Source organism: Amphiura filiformis, unplaced genomic scaffold, assembly GCF_039555335.1.
Source record: "Amphiura filiformis unplaced genomic scaffold, Afil_fr2py scaffold_47, whole genome shotgun sequence".
Taxonomy (NCBI): domain Eukaryota; kingdom Metazoa; phylum Echinodermata; class Ophiuroidea; order Amphilepidida; family Amphiuridae; genus Amphiura; species Amphiura filiformis.
The window spans coordinates 822765-842636 of NW_027305511.1; the positions used below are offsets into that span (position 1 = coordinate 822765).

Below are 19872 nucleotides of genomic sequence, written 5' to 3' on the forward strand. Positions count from 1 at the left end.
TATAATGGTCAAAAATGTGATTTCACAAAAGATGCTACTCCTTCCACAAATTTCATGCAATGATCATGTGACTCATGCATATGAATCAACATGTGGCAGTGCTTAAAACTTCCTAAAAAGAATTGAGGTCAAAGGTCATTAAGGGGGTCATTTCTGGTCTGAAAGCTAAAAATATTCAAAAAATCACTGTCTTTACAAATTATATAGCAGAGAGTCGCCATTAGCACACATGCATTGGTACTAGCCAGGGTCTTTAGGATGCCTACAGTTTTGGGGTCAAAGGTCATTAAGGGGTTACTTCCGGTCAAAAACCAAAATTATCAAAAATGTTCAAACATTTTTTATCTCAATATGTAAACAGACCAGAGTAATATAACCATCATACTTGAATTAGTGTTATCTGATGTATGCATGGTATTTTTATTTTGGGGATCAAAGGTCATTAAGGGGTCACTTCCTGTTTTTAGCTAAATAACTTCAAGAATTTTAATCTCGACAACTGAACATAGTAGAATTTTTTAATTAAAATTGGAACAATGCATTTTATCGGTGTACATAAGGGTTTTTTTTCATTGAGGTCTAAGGTCATTAAGGGGGTCAAAAGGTCAATCAAATATTTTAAAAAATCAAAATCCATGTATAAGTTCCGATTAAGCTGAAATTCACCAGGAATATTTCTTATGACACCCTAAGCACAGTGTAAGAGCAGTTGACCCCATCCGTGACCCAGGGGTCAAGTTATAGGGGTCAAAGGTCAAATTTCGTCGGCTTGTACTCAGATTCTGTTGACTCTAGTTTCTTCTGGCAACCAATCATAGCTCCGCCAGGGATTGACAGATTTCAACCATACTTGACCCAAATGACCACTGGGCTAGGCCAAACCTTCCATTTTACTTTGACCTCGCTGTGACCTTTGACCTTGACCTTATGGTCAAAAATGTTGATTGCACAAAAAATGCTACTCCTTCTACAAATTACATGCAATGATCATGTGACTCATGCATATGAATCAACGTTAACCAGTGCTCAAAACTTGTAAACAGATTTGAGGTCAAAAGTCATTAAGGCACCTTTGTTTCCAATGGACATTTTATTGTGAAATGTCATTGTACAAGGAATACATAAAAAAAATTCCACATAGCCCCCGAATGAAAAGTATTTAATTATCTTTGTAATCGCTCAAAAAGCATTTTGTGTGAATTTTACATCCGAACTAGAGGCTATTAAATTTTTACGAGCCTTTTTATTTTACATGTAAAGCCTATGGGGGTGACGATTAGAAATGGACGGCAATATTGAAAAACCCTCATTTTGGGCCATTTTAGACACTAAAATACCCATAAAAAAGAATAGCCTCTAGTCCGGATGTAAAATTTACACACAATGCTACCTGAGTGAGTACAAACATAATTAAAAACATTTCATTCGGGGGCTATAGCAAAAACAAAAAATGTCCTATACCTTAATGGTTATGGAACAAAGGTGTCACTGTCTTTTCAAATTATATAGCATAGAGTCGCCATTAGCACACATGCATCGCTACAAGCCAGGGTCTTTAGGATGCCTACAGTTTTGGGGTCAAAGGTCATTAAGGGGTCACTTCCAGTCAAAAACCAAAATTATCAAAAATGTTCAAAAAATGTTTATCTCAAAAGATAAACAGACCAGAATAATATAACCATCATACATGAATCAGTGTTCCCTGATGTATGCATGGTATTTTTATTTTGGGGGTCAAAGGTCATTAAGGGGTCACTTCCTGTTTTTAGCTGAATAACTTAATAATTTTTATCTCGAGAACTAAACATGTTAGAATTTTGTAACATTTTGTCGGTGTACGGTTAACCGAGAAAAACATAGCGCAGTAACGGTATGTTTATACATGAATTGTTATTACCCAGTGTATGCGTGGTTATTTTTTTATTTGGGGTCAAAGGTTATTAAGGGGTCACTTCCGGTCTAAAACGAAATTCCTGCAAAATGCCTCTTCGGGCACAAATAACATATAGCAGAGTGATGCCACGTGCACACATGCATTGACATTAGCCAATGTCAATGGGGTGTTCAGAGATTTTTGGTCAAAGGTCATTAAGGGTTAAACAACGGCTGTGTTCGTGGTCTTAGACCACAGTTATGTACATGTCTAGTTTCTTCTTCTTCTGGCAACATTATTCAAAATGCTTCTTCTCCTACATGTTACATCCTACAATAACGTCACTTACACATATGCATCGGCTATATCCAGTGCCTATAGATTGTTCACAGTATTTGGGTCAAAGGTCATTAAGGGGTCATTTCCAGTTAAAATCTAAAAATCTTCAAAAAATCATATATGCTACATGTAACATAGTACGCTGATGCCACTTGCACAGAAAAGATCCTTATGAAATGTTTGTGACCTCAAAGGTCAAAGTTTAGGGGTCAAAGGTCAAATTTTAAAATTAGTCCAATCAAGCTCAAATTTAGCAGGAATGATCCTTACGGCATTCTAAACATGTTAAAAATATTCATGACCCCAAAGGTCAAAGTTCAGCGGTCAAAGGTCAAACTTTAAGACTGGCGTTTCCGGCACCGGCTAGGTCCAGATCTGTAGCCAGATCTAGTTCTTTCTTTCTTTAGCTAGCCGGGACACCGGCTAGGTCTTGAAATCTAACTGTTTCCCTCTTTCTTTCTTTACCTAGCCGGGACACCGGCTAGGTCTTGTGATGCTATCGGATCTTTCTTCTTGCACAGCCGCCATCGGCGCTGTGCATTCTTTTCTCCGCGTTCTTCCTCTGTCAACATTTTGCAGACCCCCCCCTCATGAAATTTAAATTGCTCTAGCTCCGACATGCTTTCATGGATTTCAACTAAACTTAGACACAATCATCTCTGGCACTGGCTACAAATGTCACATGATCAACTTCCGGTCAAAGGACACCCACTTCCGGTCAAAAATGCTTCTTCTTCCACACAATACATAGCACCGTGACGTCACTTCCACACATGCATCATCTATATCCAGTGTCTAAAAGTTATACACAGAATTGGAGTCAAAGGTCATTTAGGGGTCACATCCGGTCAAAAACCAAAAATTTTCAACATTTTTGTTAGCCAGAAAAAACATAGCAGAGTCACGGTATGTTCACACATGACTTGTTATTAGATATATAGTATTTTTTCATTTGCGGTCAAAGGTCATTAAGGGGCCACTTCCGGTTAGAAAACAAAAATTTTGATTTTCACTAAAAATGTTTCTCCTTCCACATATTACATAGCACCGTGACGTCACTTGCACACATGCATCATCTATGGCCAGTGTTTAAAATTTCTTCACAGAATGAGGATCAAAGGTCATTAAGGGGTCACTTACGGTCAAAAACCAAAAATGTTCAACATTTTTATTACCCAGACAAAACATAGCAGAGTCACGGTATGTTCACACATGACCTGTTATTACATAGTAAATAGTATTTTTTCATTTGCGGCCAAAGGTCATTAAAGGATCACTTCCGGTCAAAAACCAAAATTGTTCAACATTTTTTGTTAGCCAGAAAAAACATAGCAGAGTCACGGTATGTTCACACATAACTTGTTATTACATAGTAAATATATGGTATTTTTTCATTTGAGGTCAAAGGTCATTAAGGGGTCACTTCCGGTATAAAACGAAATATCTACAAAAAAATACACAGGACAGTAACGGTATGTTCACACAAGAATTATGGTACCCAGTTTATATGTAATATTTTTGCGGGTCAAATGTGATTAAGGGGTCACTTCCGGTGTTAAACAAAATATCTTCAAAAATACCTGGCGGCAGTGCATCCTCGCGGTCGCAGTCGACCGCAACCATATCTAGTTACCTAGCCGGGACCCCGGCTAGGTCTTGTGATGCTAACGGATCTTTCTTCTTTCTTTCTTTCTTCTTTCTTCTTCTGGCAACATATTTCAAAATGCTTCTCCTTCCACCAAAAATACTATATATTTCATCTGTCATATCATGGTGGCGCTCTATTCAATCTCTGTTCTTCATTCACATGCTGAATGCTTGAATAGAACGAATATAGCGTACACTTTGTATTTACACCTGGGATCTTGATCGATCCGAAAACAAAAGCTATACAATAAGATACAATATTGCCAACACCGCGATAAATGCGCCAAATTGTGCTAGTTAAGTGTAAAACATACGATCGTTTACCACAGCTCAAAATATATGACTATTTAACTTAAGATCCCGGTTTTGGATACTGTTTTCTTTACGAGTTGATGGAGCAATTCGACGGCGAAGTGCTGTCATAATCGAATAAACTACCATAGCAATATGGTAATATGAGTATATCGCGCTGCACTAGTACGTTCACGTGATAGCTCTGCATTGAACCATATCATGCTGATCACTCGCACCTGAATCTATGATTGCAGACATACGCAGGTAATGAGTTCAACCTGCTTGTAGTGCAGCGCGTTATATTCAAAAATAGTTTTACCCTATTGCTTTGGTCGTTAATCCGATTATTACATCACTTCGCCAGCGAATATATATCAGTAGGTATTGATGGTTTATCAATGAAATTGTCCTTCGTTGGCTAAACGTAACATTTTAAAACCAAAGGACATTTGGCGCAGACTGGAAGAACAATTGTTGATTCGCCACCCCTTTGTGCTTTCACTGCTTATAAGCCATCGGCAACACTGATTGAGATCAAGATGGATCAAATGAGGTTTTCATGCGAGGTCAAACAGATGTGACCAATTGATTAAGGAAAGTAAAGAAGAAAGAAGAAGAACATAGCAAAAACTCCTAGCCATTTTGCAAATGCCGAAGAGAATAACAGCAACGACAACGGCAAAATGAGCTTTTGTTGTAGCATCAGCGTCATATACAGGAAATGTCCAGCTCTATATTTGTTCTTCTAAACAAATTTCTAATTTGTTGTCTATTTAACAGATTCATCATGTACTGCTTCTAGTTACTCATTTACAACTCCGGGCTGTCCTAATTCTATTCCAAGTGCCCAAGATGCAAGAGAAGGAGTTCCCTTTCTTCCTGCGGAGGAGAACAACGAGAAATGTTTCCGGGTCCAATCAGATTCACCTGTTGCATTGTTCCTTTCAACTTATCCTTACATTGATGATCCGGCAACTGACGGCTACTATGAAATAAGTAAGTACGATAGATTTGACTTTTTAGTGCCAGCTAAGATACCGTTTTTGGTTTTTGTTGTTTTTGTTGTTTTTGTTGTTGTTGTTGTTTTTTGTTTTTTTTCTTTTTTTCTTTGTTTTTTTTGCCCACTGGGTGTAATAATAGTCAAATCAATTAATTAATTTAATTGCTTCTAATACTTGCAAAAATAGATTAAGAGTGAATATAGATAAGGACCAAACGGTCGACGGAAGAAGGGGGTCGGCAAAATGCACTCATTTTAGGTTTGTGACATTCCTATGATAAACTCGATCTCCCAGTGCAGTAACAAAATCACAGTGTTTCTACTTTAAGAAAAAAGCTAAATTAAAAAATATGCATATTTCACCAATTTTGTCCGGCTTACAAATACACGTTTCTTAACATATGGGTCTGCCATTTTTCTTCCAGATTTCGTACTAATATTATAAAATGAGATTGTCAATGGAGTTATCTTGATAATATCTGAAATATGACATATCAGTGTTTCTAATTTTGAAAAAAAAAGTGTGATGCATTTTCCCTAAAACGTGATGTTTTGACCCAAAAGGGATCAATTTGGATGCTCATTTTTTTGATTGGACAGCGACTTCAAAGAAACCTTTTATTATGGGTACAATCAACACACTTTGGCCCCACATAAGCAAAAATAAAACCATTGTGTTCTGGCTTGCTGATGCTAGAAACACTGCAACAATGTTTGTATTGTTTACAAACCCAATGTTCCCTTTAGTGTGTATAGATAAGAACCATTATGGTCGACAGATATTGAATCAAACATAAAACTGATCAACTGGACTCACTTTTATTTGAGAGGCTACAGTATCGCACCTTATCCAAGGTGGATCTTCAGGCCGTTTGATGATTTGGCGGCAAAAGGTCGTTGACCTGTAACAAGGTGGTGTTGCCAGATTTTATGTCAGTTTTATGTTTAATTCAATATTTATTAAACCTGGATGAATGACAACCTTCACAAACGTATGTCAATAGAGTTATCTTGATAATAAATATCTGAAATATGAAATATCAGTATTTCTAATTTTGGAAAAAAAAACTGTGATGCATTTTCCCTAAAACATGATTTTTTGGCCCAAAGAGGATACATTTCGATGCTCATTTTTTTGGTTGGACATCAACTTCAAAGGAACCTTTTATTATGGGTACAATAAACACACTTTGCACCCATCCCATAAGCAAAAATAAAAACACTGTGTTCTGGCTTGCTGATGCTAGAAACACTACAACAATGTTTGTATTGTTTACAAACTCAATATTCCCTTTCAACAGACATTAAAGCCTCCTCATGGGAATAGATTTCTTTCAAGAACTTCAATAAACATAAGCTTAGGAATAGGGATGGTTGCTTGGAGAATTGCTCAGCCCCTATAATGATTTTGGACGGGTGAAGCCAAAACACCCCCGCCTGCACCCGTTAAATGAAATTTGAATGGATAATACAGTCGAAAATCAGTTAATGGTTTTCTTTAATTTGTTTAAAAGATTATTACCTTGATGAGGCTTTGCATACTAACCCCCACCACGGGACTCTTCCCCCTATAGACAAACATCCCAGGACCCTCCCCCTACCATGACAGTCAGAGTCCCCCACCAACACAAATTGTTAACTTAATTTTGGTTTGCACAATTATCATCACTGTATAGGTCAAAATTATTTTGAATTTGCCCCATCAGATGCGCCACTGAACATGTCAAATACCTAACACCCTCCCCCCAATTCAAAGACCATGTACATGTAGATTAAGAAGAATACGTACCTAACCGTGTATCAAATCAGAAATGCAATCCTGATATTTTTACAATCTTCATCGGAAAAGTGCTATGTTTGTATTAGAAGCCGCATCCACCCAGGCTAATTAATTTAATTTAATCCCTAAAACTTGGAAGATTACAAATTCAAAATACCTAAAAGTATTCAATAATTATTAATTTGGAGCAAAATAAAAAACAAATCAGAAACAACATGCAAATAAGCTGGCGAAAATATCAAAACAAAGGATGCATATTATGGGCCGAATCCACCCTGACATTGTTTTAGTTGAGCTGCTATAACTTTTGAAGTGTTTGTGCTATATCAATTCTCGCTATTCGCAATAGGGGCGCCGCCAGCGGTTTGCGATGTAAACGTGATGTATCATGGGAAAAGGTCGACATCCAAGTCCGCGCAATACGAATATTACCATGCTATTACATAGGAACACGTGACAATATTTTTTAGTTCGTCAATATAACGGTATTACACGCAAATCGATAGAGAAAAAATTAATTGTGCACATTTCAAATCACATTATGAGGTATTATTGAGTATCGATTCGCGTGTAACACCTTTATTTTGATAAACTAAAAAATATTGTCACGTGTTCCTATGTAATAGCATGGTAATATTCGTATTGCGCGGACTTGGATGTCGACCTTTTCCCATGATACATCACTATTACATCGCAAACCGCTGGCGGCGCCCCTATTGCGAATAGCGAGAATTTAAAGCACTACTAATAGCTTTAATTGGATATATAATTTACCTATGTAGGTATAGTAATTCAACATTTTTGCAAACAATTCTGCGCAAATGTCCGGGCTTATAACGGACACATCTAGTGTTCAACTCAAGTTTTCTTCACAGATGTAATTAACTTCACCCGAGAATCATCATTTCCACCCTTCATGGCTCTTGTAGGGTCAGCTTATGTTGTACTGACAAGTGTCAAAATATCCAAGCAACCTGAATTAGTTCATTCACGATAATTGATTGTAGAATTATTATTTCAATCAAGAAACACTGTAATTTTAAATATTGAAACACATTTTTTTAAAGATGTAATTAACTTCACCCGAGAATCATCACTTCCTCCCTCTATGGCTATTGTAGGGTCAGCTTATGTTGTACTAGTGTCAAAATATCCAAGCAATCTGAATTCGTTCATTCACGATAATTGATTGTAGAATTATTATTTCAATCTAGAAACACTGTAATTTTAAATAGTAAAACACATTGAGTAAATGTTTCTTGTAAAGTAAACTTGACTTTTATTTGAATTATAATATTTGAATTATTTAAATTGTAATGCAATCCACTAATCCATTCTGGTTTAAGCCATTTCGAATGTTATTATACCAGGCCTATTTACTTTTGACTTTAAGGTGCTATTGAACTAGCAACAAACTTGTTAAAACTAGTTAAGGTTTGCTGTTGAATATTATTGAAATAAATTCAATCATCATTCATGAACGCTTTAAAATATTTTTGACAAAATGCGGACGATCCAGTATAAATAAGAATGAGATATTTTGAAATTTTCTATGATTTTATTTTACAACTGTGAGGGGCTATGCCTGTTTGTTATAACCACGATACAAGCTAACACCAGCATGGCTGTCCAACAGAGAACAGCAGGCATTTGAAACATCACTTTTTGACCTAAAAAATATAAAAAACTAGGAAAATAATGTTCTTTCTATTAAAAACTAGAAACACTGGAAATCCTCTTTTTCATGAAATATGACAAGAAATGTGTTAGCTATATACTGACAAAAATGGATGTCAAAATATTAACTTCTACATGTTAGCAGTGCCATATGTCTTTGTTCTTGATTTTAAGAGTGTGTTTCAGAGGCGTTAAATTCACGAAAATCAAAGGTTTTGAAACAAATAATCTAGAAACACTTAGAATTTTTAATGTCCACCATTGATGTTGGTATACCTAAAGGTAGTCAGGGACTTCATATGAAACAAATTTGCCGACCCCCTTCTTCCGAAATATATTCAAATCGTATGCACTTTTACACTTAAAATATATGCATTTGCCTATTCTACAAGGTGTCCCATAAAAAGTTACATGTAGAAAATGAATCGCATTTACATGCGATGGTACAACAAAACAATGTCAATTTTTCAGATTTTATTTATTTACCGTTCTTGTAATTGTCTGCTAAGTTTCAACTCCGCATCTTAAAAGCAGCTTAACTTATGAGCGCAAGATGACAGGGGTGTCAAGAGTGGTTAACCATCAAAATATCGCACAACGAAAGTTGAACACAAGCACACCTTTGTTTTCATATTTTTCTTTGTTGCTTTTTTCTTCTTATTTTTCATGGTTGAACTTATTGCGCAAAAGAAACATATTGAAAAATTAAATATTGTACACTGAAAATAAATCAGTTTTAGAGCCTCTGACTCTTGATAGTAACAAATAAAGGAAGATGGTCATTAGAGAAGAACACGTTTTTGGTGAAGGCGTTTCAGCACGCTGTATCTCCTGTCATCAACATAGTGAAATTAATAACAATCTTTTGCATTTAGGCTTTGTTTGTTTTGTTGAGTTGAAACGCTGACTGTATTATATACTGTAAGAATATTGTACATTTATGACTGAACTCTTGAAATAAAACTGATGAACAAGTTTTATATCAGAATAAAATACTGCATTTGCCATGCTATGGCTGGGCCTACTCAAATGCCCCGCCAAATGCACGGTGGCTGTGACGGTACGCGGTGGTAATGAACCTCGTGTTGCATTATGTCACGTAAACAGCTTGCTCAGGAATGCGTGGAATGCGGGCTAAGTACGCAAGTTGTGAACTTGACATTCACAGGGATACTAGTAGAGTACATAGATTATGTCATGAAAAGGACATTTGTATTGGTTTACATTAACATAGATTATTTTCACAAATCTACATGTAACCTTTTTTTGGGACACCCGGTACATAAGATATTAATCCGCATATTGTGTTTTCCATCATACATCAAAGCATACCATTATTACAATCTGGTTCCATATTTTGAGTTATATTGATGCAGCGGTTTGAATATAAGAAGCATAACCATTCGCCTCTTTACAACATAACTCAAGAGCCACAGGACCTACACAAGTATTTCCGTGCTATTTGAATTCTTCTACACGTACACACTCGCTATGAAATCGCAACAGTTTAAAAAAAGTTGCTAACCTTAAGATTTTCTTTTATCTGAATCAATAAATTATTGAAAAATAACACTTTGGTGCTTTGCAAAAGTTCATTCTACAAATTATATACTTTGAAAACGTTATTGTTGTTTATGAGTTATGTATGTTTTGTAAAAGTTGTTTCAGTCTTCTTTACAGCATAAGTCAAGAACCACAGGACCTACAAAAGTAATAATATATGTGATAATTGAATTCTTCTACACGCTCGCTATGAATTGAGCAATGCAATTTTTACTAAAGCTCACTACCATTCGCAAGATGCTGTGAACTACTTTTTATTGCTGCTTCGACCAACAATACATCGTATAACCTTAAATATGAGAAGCATAACAATTCTCCATATGATATACTTCCGGTGGTGGTTATTATTTTTATCACATTTGTTTACACCATCTAAAGGTAACATCTCGAGCGTGATGATGTACTTGTATTTCTTGGTGGTGTAAGTTTTCAGCAACCTGGAAACCACTGTTATACAAACTATAATCTGAAACAGAATTAAAAAAAGACTAGTTTGTGTCTGACGTCACTAACAATTAAACTCCCCCACGACCCTTGATTGGTTAGTACCGCGTAAAAGGAATGTTTTTTTTTATCTTCATGTATTTTTATTATCAAAACAAAGAAATCACACAATAATCACAATAAATCACATGGAAAAAACAAAAAAAGCAGCATACAAAAATAGATTACATTGGTACAACTAAGACATTATACAAGTGAAAAACAAGATCCACAATGTGCGTGGGAAAAGAGAGTTACAATTCAAATCTCCATTTTTTTAAATGCACAGATAATTTACCTTTCCTCTTAGCAATATAATATTCGGTATCTTTAAGAACTTATTGTGGGATAGGCTTTTACGACGGGAATTCATAACAATTAGTGGGTTTTTAGCGGGTTCGCCGTCGGACAAGTTTAGAACTGTCAAGCTTTCGTCAGGAGTAGCTCTGACTTCTTCAGGACAAAGTACCTAAGAATGAGACCGCCCCTTGTCTACTGATGACTCTGAAAAGAGTCGTTCACTGTTGACAAGGGGCAGTCTTCAGTGAACGACTCTTTTCAGAGTCATCAGTAGACAAGGGGCGGTCTACATGTCTCATTCTTAGGTACTTTGTCCTGAAGAAGTCAGAGCTACTCCTGACGAAAGCTTGACAGTTCTAAACTTGTCCGACGGCGAACCCGCTAAAAAACCCACTAATCTTTAAGAACATTCAGAAAAGTTTTAAATTAAACGAAAGTAGATTTTATGTCCTCAAATTTACACAGATATATATGATATTTCAAAGATAAGCAAATGTAAGTGATATATTTATCTAAGGGCACTCCAAATAATTTATCAAATGTTAACAAATCAAAATCAATGTCATGTTGCGTAAAAGGAATGTTGATTCATCGGAGAGAAGGAATCGCAGAAATAGAGAAAATTATGGTACTTTTACAAGGCAAAGAGCAACATTTCTAGACATTGTTGACCTGGTGCCTTCGGGGGAAATTCCTATCACTAATTCCTAACTTTTGAGACGATTTGTACATTTAAATGGGCAAAATTAACCATAAGGCACGCTGCCAGAAACTTAGTCGTCATGAAACAAACCGTGCACAAGTTTAATTTACAGATGTCGTCAGACGCAAAGTAGTCATTTTAAATATATCTTCGATTATAAATGCTGATGTCCAAACAGTCAAATATGTGTGATTTTAACAGTTCAGCATCTAATCAGATCTCTTTTCTGCTCTCGTAATTTTCGACGAAGAATTTTTGTGCAAGACTTATCTTGATTGATCTGCTTTTAAACATTTGCAAATCTCAAAGTGGCGTAATTGCGCTTCTCATATGAATACACAATTTATACTTTACACGCAGAATGCTAGTGAGTCGACGGCTATTGTTAAACAAGACTCACTCAGTCATTTAATTAGACACTGGAAACGATCGTATCCGGTGTTGAAATCAGCAAAATTTTTAGTTACACCTTTTCACTTCAAAAATAATTTTCTCGGTCAAATTAAAAGCAATAATTTTCATTTCTTCGGTAAATGTCGGAAAAAAGAATAATGCTTGGTACTATTCTCACAACAGTTCTTGTTGTTTGTCTTCATCCCGCGTGATGATGGTATTGGCTCTGTGCGTAAGTGTTCTCACGACACCTAGCTTATGCTGGAGGGGGTGATGGGATCTAAAGTTTAAATATTGATCCGTGTGGGTCGGTTTCCTGTACATCACACACGACAATGAGCCATCCGGATGTCTACAGATCTTAGTGTCCAGCATAAGGAACGGTTCTCCTCTCTTTCGAGGGTGAACTTTATGACTTTGTTCACACTGTTGATGTGCTCGGTGAACTCATTCACGTGATCTTTATGCATTACCTTTAGGGTATCATCGACATAACGATACCAGACCTTCGGCTTGTGAGGAGCGGTGTTAATGGCACGTTACTCAAATGCTTGGTAATGTATATTTTTTTCAAACCATGGTGTAAAACTTAGGTGTGAAATTTAGGCTTCTAGTGTAAGATTTTCGATTTTCACAGGCTTCAACTTGCCCCGTGAGCTTTTTAGGGGTTAATGTTTTTAATATCAAAGTAAGTTATTGGCTAGTGAAAGATATTTCCCAACTTTCTAAAGCACACCATATACGGCTATATATCATAGTTTTGTCAGAATTTAGGTTTTGATTACACCATTTTTCGATTCCGACTACCAATTTTGTCAAAATCAACTCGCAAAATATTAATGTACCCATGGATGGATGATTTTGCAAGCCACAATTAAAATATCGATTATTTCTGCTGGTTATATTAGACATGAAGTACTGGTTGGACATTTTGGCAGTCGCAAGTGAAAAAAAGGTGAAATAAAAACAGATATTCTGACAAAAATAATTATATAGACCCACAGAATTTGCCTTACAGAGGTGGTAAATATCTTTCTTTACCGAACTATATTAGTTTAGCATGCAAAAAAATTGATTCCGAAAAAAGCTCACGGGTGAATTTAAGGCCTATGAAAATCAAAAATCTTACACTAAAAGATACAGTTTCATGCCGGCATTTTAACACCAGGAGTTTTAAAAAAAGGTATATTCAAGCACTATATTTTAAACTGACATTAATAAAGATAAGAAATTATTGCTCTATAATGAGAAAATGATTTTCATAGCAAAAAGGTTTATATCTGAATTGTGCTGATTTAACATGTATTGATCGACTTTTGGTGCGACTATGCATAAACAATAGAAATTGGTCAGTGGCGTATTGAGTGCTTACAGCACACTACTGTCTGCGCCAATGATGTCGTTCATATTATAACGTAAAAATGTCATTAAAATAGGGAACAATAGTTTATGTTCTGTGCATTATTTTGTTTTATTACCTTTAGGAATTGAAGAGGGTAGAGCGTCCATAATACGACAAGGTGTTCAGATGCACTCAGGCCAATCTCCGACTGGAAATCTACTGTCTAATGTTGAATTATGCGTCTCTGTCACCGACGACAACACCATACACGTCCAACCTAAAGATGCAAATCCCCAAAATTACATTACATCTTGGCAAGACACTATTGGTCCAATTGAGGTCAACTATATTTTGGTGCAAAAGTACAATGACCCAGATGGTGAGGATGCCCTATTCCAGTTTTGTGATGGAGGTAAGATGTCTGTAATATTGCGGGCCACGGCTGCGCCGTGGCACGGGTTCTGCCTCATAATCGGAGCATTGCGGGTTCCTGCCCCGGTGGTGCTATAGTGTTGTGCACTTATGCATGGCGCCTTACCTCACTTGAGTCTCTCTATACCCAGGGGTGAAATGTGGAGTTACAATATACAGTAAAGTCAAGCCCTTGCGTATTATATGCATTGCAATGTGCAATACATATTATATTTCTATATACAGGGTGTCCCATAAAAAGAGGCCCGTCATTGCGGCCTCTTTTTCTCCTATTTCTTAAATTAAATATATGTAAATTTGGTACGTAAAGAAACCTTTAATCGTTAGCTTTAAAAAACCAAGACAATTATTTCAATCGGCTCACAACCTTTGAAGATCTGCCCTTTTGAATAAAAGTACCCGTTTTTTCAGAAAAAGAGGGCGCAATGAGGGGGCTCTTACAATAATAATGGTCATTATTTAAGGGGGGTTAGTTACTATTTTTGAGATGTTTAAAAATTGACACCATTTAGACTAACCTAATTTCCTAGTGAAGCAACATCTAAATTAGTCATTATAACTGCTTGACTATCCACCTGGTTTGACTAGTTACCTGGCAACTAGTCAAGATACAAATTCATTGCGCTTGACTCTTCCAGGCTTGACTAGTTGCCTGACTACCTGGAAAGTTAGTCCAGCAACAAAGAGCAAGGTATATAACAAGCATTGTGTTAGTCAGAATTGGCACCATCTGGACTAATGTGTCATTTGTCAGGATGACTACTTTGGGATGTGAGTGTAGCGCTGGGCAATTACACGTATCTCATTACTTCTCTTGATTTTTGTTTATTATCAGCGTTGAAACTTCTCAGCCAGAATACATTGAGCGCAGTGGACCAAACCGTCGATCTTACACAGAGACACGTAGTGAGTACTGATTTCAAGCAGTTAAAGGAAATAGTTTGCCTACCTTCTCCATCATAATGATCATAAGCTTTTTTCATAACATAATCGAGTCATACATAGAAAATGTACTTAAAGAGGATTTTCGGTCTTTAGAAATAACCATTGCTTGAAACTGTGTGACATACATATTTAAAAAAAAAGAAGATTAATGCCATACTAATGCCATCAAACGTAAAACTAACCATACTAAATGACTTCTATAATATAATCAATTGTTCTAGCCAACTACCGACCCAGCGAACACTATTGACGGCGATTTTAACGATGGAATTTTCAACTCAGATGATTGTCATGAAATAAAACGTAAGTACTATTGAATTACATTTTTAAATGTAATTACATTTTAATGTAATTACATTTTTAAATGTAAATGCCGACAACATTTACAAATGTTGTCGGCATTTGTGTAAGAATTACCTTTCAGTGAGGGACAGTATGTTAACCTGACTGGTATGTATTTTAATCATTCGGCAATTTATAGTACACGACCTTGTTCCGTCACAGGAGGCATGAGAGGGTGGTTATTACTAGTTGATACTGCCGTTTTACTTTCGAAGCAGACTTCTTCAAAATTGTTGCCCCAAGCTCAAAAACAAATCTGATATTTTGTTCAGGTCCGGAATAACCACAGGGGCATGTTGACCTGTCCCGAGAACCACTGTCTACTGGGGGCCAACATTGACGCCTGCGTGTGTGATTTTGACGCGTTTCAATTGCAACCACACAGTGTCGACACCATGTATTATAAAGATTTTTCCCTGCAACTTAATACTCCGTTGGTGAGCGACTGGCGATTGGTATTTCACCGAACGCTTTATATGATTTAAATTCTCAAACAGTTGAATATATCACAATTTTAACGAGCGATTTCAAAATGTTAACGTATAAAATGCAGTAAACTATATGCGTATAACGACACAGCAATCGCCTATTAGTGTATTGAATTTACAGTTAGTGTATTGAAAACAAAAGCTGGGTTTTACCTGACAACAAATCGAATTTTCTTGTATTGGTAATAGCAACATCATATGGGGTACTTGCGCAAATCGTAAAAACGTGTAGAATAGAAACTGTGTGGTATCTCATATCGTGTAAATGGTATGCTTAGCCTGAGTCGCTCGGCAAAATCGCCCTGCGTAGCTTTTGAAAAACGAGAGAATTCGCCGTACTATCACGGCAATTTTTGACACGAAGATATAGGGATGATGACACTGTGAACCATATTTGACCACTTAAGCCTCAATATGGCAAAAATGTTGGGCCATCCGAAGAGCCAGAGGGCCAATCATGTTGCAGTTCCCATGTGACAGCGAAAGGTAATTTCGGCCCTGACTTTATTTACTCGCAGCAACTACATTTTAGCTTTGTGATCAGAGTGTTTGGAGTCCAAATTAAACATTCAGTAGCCCTATCTGTTTAGTAATCTGTTTGCAGATACCAAATTAAATTAATCGTGAGGACAGAAATATCTGTAGTATAAAACAAGTGGGAAAACTTGATAAATGCTAAGAAAGTATGCAATTATACCCTTTTATTGGAGTGTATATTCTGTTTCCAAGTAGAAACTCCTCGGACTCACCCCAGTATGTGACGCTCTTCACACCCGGGGTATAGGAGATCCCCGTCTGTGCCTGTTAATACGATATCGGGAATGCAGATTTACCGACACTTAAGCATTACAGTGCGAGTATTAATAAAATCATAGGAAATAACTGGGTTTTTTTTTTATGAGCAGCCTCTTGTACAGGGGACCAGAATTCTTTAGGGATGGAAGACGGAACCATTACCGATAGTCAGATAACCGCATCTAGTGAATTTGGTGCCAATTACGCTGCGACAAATGGTAGATTGAATCAAGATAGCGGTGCAGACAGCGCCGGCAGCTGGAGTGCAGCAACCGCTAACGACGATCAATGGATACAGGTCGATCTGGGAACACCTACTCTTGTATCAGGGATAATCACGCAAGGCAGGGATGGTACTGACCAATGGGTGACTATGTTTACGGTAGAGTACAGTAAAGATTGCATCACTTGGAAGGATGTCGATGATAAAGCGGTAAATATCGATAATACAAAGACAAAATATATATGTCGTAGAAATGATTTAACAGGATTAACTACCCTAGTAATAGGTTAAAACAATTTTTTAATATATCGCACTCCACGAGTACGTTGTACCTTATATCTTGCCGATCACTCGTACCTGTAAAATTAGCATCTTTGTATTCAATCTATTATTGCAGACATACACATGTGATGATGAGTGCAAGCTGATTGTAGTGCAAGGCGATATATTCAAAGATTGTTTTAACCAATTGCTATGGCAGTTAACCCCGTTACATAATCACTTCTATGGCGAATTTATATCATGACGTATACGTCCTGAATCGTCGTGATTCCTGCATACGGACGAAACCAATAACTATTAATAGTACATTGTATGGCTGTAGAGGGATATTTGTAAGAGCAATGTCATTTCTGGCAATAGTAGATGGCCCATTCCATGTCAACTCCAGGGATGTGCACCGCAGCACCTCTTCAATTGTTTTCTTTTTCTGTGTGGTGGTAGATATTGATGAGAAAGTAAAATCCTGAAAAATTGAGCTTCATACTCCATTTCGTTTTCTCGTGGCATCAATTTGAAATTTAGGGGGGTCAGCGTAAAAAATGTGTCGCAACGCGAAAGACGACGTTTGGAGGTCCATAAATGTATAAAGGGAACCCTTTAAAACTTTGAAAAGTATGTATCCTGGGGTACTTTTTGGTGCAAAATTCAAATCTGTTATCAGAAAACTTGTAACTCCTTTACTTTAAAAGATATAGGGCCCTCAAAATGCAACTTCGTCCAACCAGGACCAACTTTGGGGGGGTCAGAACTCCAAAAGTAAAAATAATTTTAGCGTCAATTTTTTTGCCAGTCAGAGCCCTTTGGTAGGACATTACTCTTATCCAATATTGAGCATATTAGAATACATTTAGCTGAGATATTACCCATGGAAAACCACTTTTTTTACATTTTGACCCCCTGAAAACCAATGTCAGACAATTTGCCCCACCATCAACTTCAGGTATGTTGAAGATTTTTGTTACGAGTCGTACTTGACTCAAGGCCAAAATCACCTTTTTCCCGAACTTCACACGAATGCACAACACAAATACACTGTTTGTTTAAGCTAACAAAATCTAAGTCTTTAATTGAAAACGGAGTATGATTGGTACATATAATAACAATATCGCATATACAATAAAATCACACAATGACAGTTTTACTATATCAGTACTTAACCAGCTGTCTTGTTGTTGGTGATCCTAGAGTTCTTGCAATGTTCTGGACGACTGATGTATTATATCCTTATTCACTTGTCCTGCGAAGTCCAGTGTATTCTTGCTTTTATAAATATCCTTGCGTATGAAATCCTCACACGAAAATGATGCTGCTTTCTTCTATTGCTTATCTTCTTGCGCTGCTCTCTCCGCAATATATCTCTTTGCGCAAAAAAAAAAAAAAATGGTGTTTCTTTCACCAATCACTCTTTTTTTTGGTAATAGGTTTCGTTAACACAGCTCCGCTGTTCTTTGACAGATGCGTGGCCTTCACAAACCCAGCAAACTCCAGCAATTTGACAGAAGAACTTTTAATCCTTTGATGAGGAAGAGCACTTTTGTGTGCTCGCTGTCTTCTTCGTTGCTGTATTAAAATTAGCTCAATTATTGGCTATATAAACTGGTTAAAATGTACTTCTTTTTTGAAGCACGAAGACCATCACACACATGTGGAATATCTCAATCTCCCATGGCATTCTGTACAGTCCCAACAAAAGCCTCAAGCTTTTTATATCAGTACTCATGCAAAAAACCCATCATCTATTAATAAACCATTACTTCAATCACATTTTCACAACATTGCTGCAATCTTGGGATTTCCCAAGATTAATTATACACATTCACATTACATCACTTCCTGGGGGTTTTCCTGATGGTGCAACAATGAACTGGGGCTTTCAAGTTCCAAACATAGATCTGACTTTGTTTACAATAATTTGGGGGAATTCCAAAACGACTTTCCACATCATTATCTTGCACGTACAAGGGATTTTCCCATCTCATGACATACTTTCAGCTTGTAAACAAAGTTAAATAATTAAATTAAATTAAATTACTCAGGGCACATCACACCTCCCCTTAAAAGAAGAAAGTTCGAATGTAATGAAAACTTTCTTAAATGTTTTCTTCTTTTACATCAACTTCAACATATTATCAACTTTGAGTATTTAACTCATCATATACACAGTGACTACTTGTCACACACAACTTCCCTTTTAAAGGAAATTTTTGTTGTCAGGTTTTATGCAATTCTGGATAGGGCATCAGCCATTACATTGTCTTTTCCCTTAATATGTTTGATGTCCAGATTGTACTCTTGCAAGGTCAAACTCCACCTCACCAGTCTTTGGTTTTGTTCTTCATCCTGTTGATGAAGGTGAGGGATTGTGATCTGTGAAAACAAGCACAGGGTATACTGTGGTACCCAAATACACATCAAAATGTAGCAATGCTAATAGCAATGCTAGACACTCCTTCTCAATTGTGGAGTAATTTCTCTGGTGCTTGTTGAATTTCCTTGAAAAGTAACAAATGGGGTGATCTATTTGATCTTCACCCTCTTGCATCACAACACCTCCACAGCCTATGTCACTGGCATCAACAGTCAACTTGAACTGCTTCTGAAAATCAGGTGCAGTAAGTACTGGTGAACTCATGAGTATAGATTTGACTTTGTGAAAAGCATTTTCACACTGTTCTGACCAAATGAATTTTGCATCTTTCTTTAACAAATCAGTCAAAGGACTTGCTATCTCTGAAAAGTTTGGACAGAACTTTCTATAATAGCCAACCATTCCTAGAAATCTCATGAGTGCCTTCTTGTTTACAGGTGTGGGGTATTGCTCAATTGCTTCAACTTTGGCTTTGATAGGTTTCACCTGACCTTGACCTACAACATATCCTAAGTATGTGACTGTGGCATGGCAAAACTCACTTTTTACCAGATTGACTGTCAATTGTACTTCAGACAGCTTCTCAAACAATTGATGGAGTTG

The 19872-nt window shown here is 36.7% G+C and overlaps 1 protein-coding gene across 1 annotated transcript in view; it reads left to right on the forward strand.

The window, feature by feature from the left end:
• LOC140144275 (uncharacterized) overlaps positions 1-19872 on the forward strand; it is a 73852-nt gene that overhangs the window by 32977 nt on the left and 21003 nt on the right. The window contains exons 2-6 of the mRNA XM_072166094.1: positions 4934-5149; positions 13537-13806; positions 14662-14732; positions 14993-15074; positions 16507-16829. Of these exons, the coding sequence (XP_072022195.1) occupies positions 4934-5149; positions 13537-13806; positions 14662-14732; positions 14993-15074; positions 16507-16829 (962 nt within the window). The remainder of the gene's footprint in view (positions 1-4933; positions 5150-13536; positions 13807-14661; positions 14733-14992; positions 15075-16506; positions 16830-19872) is intronic.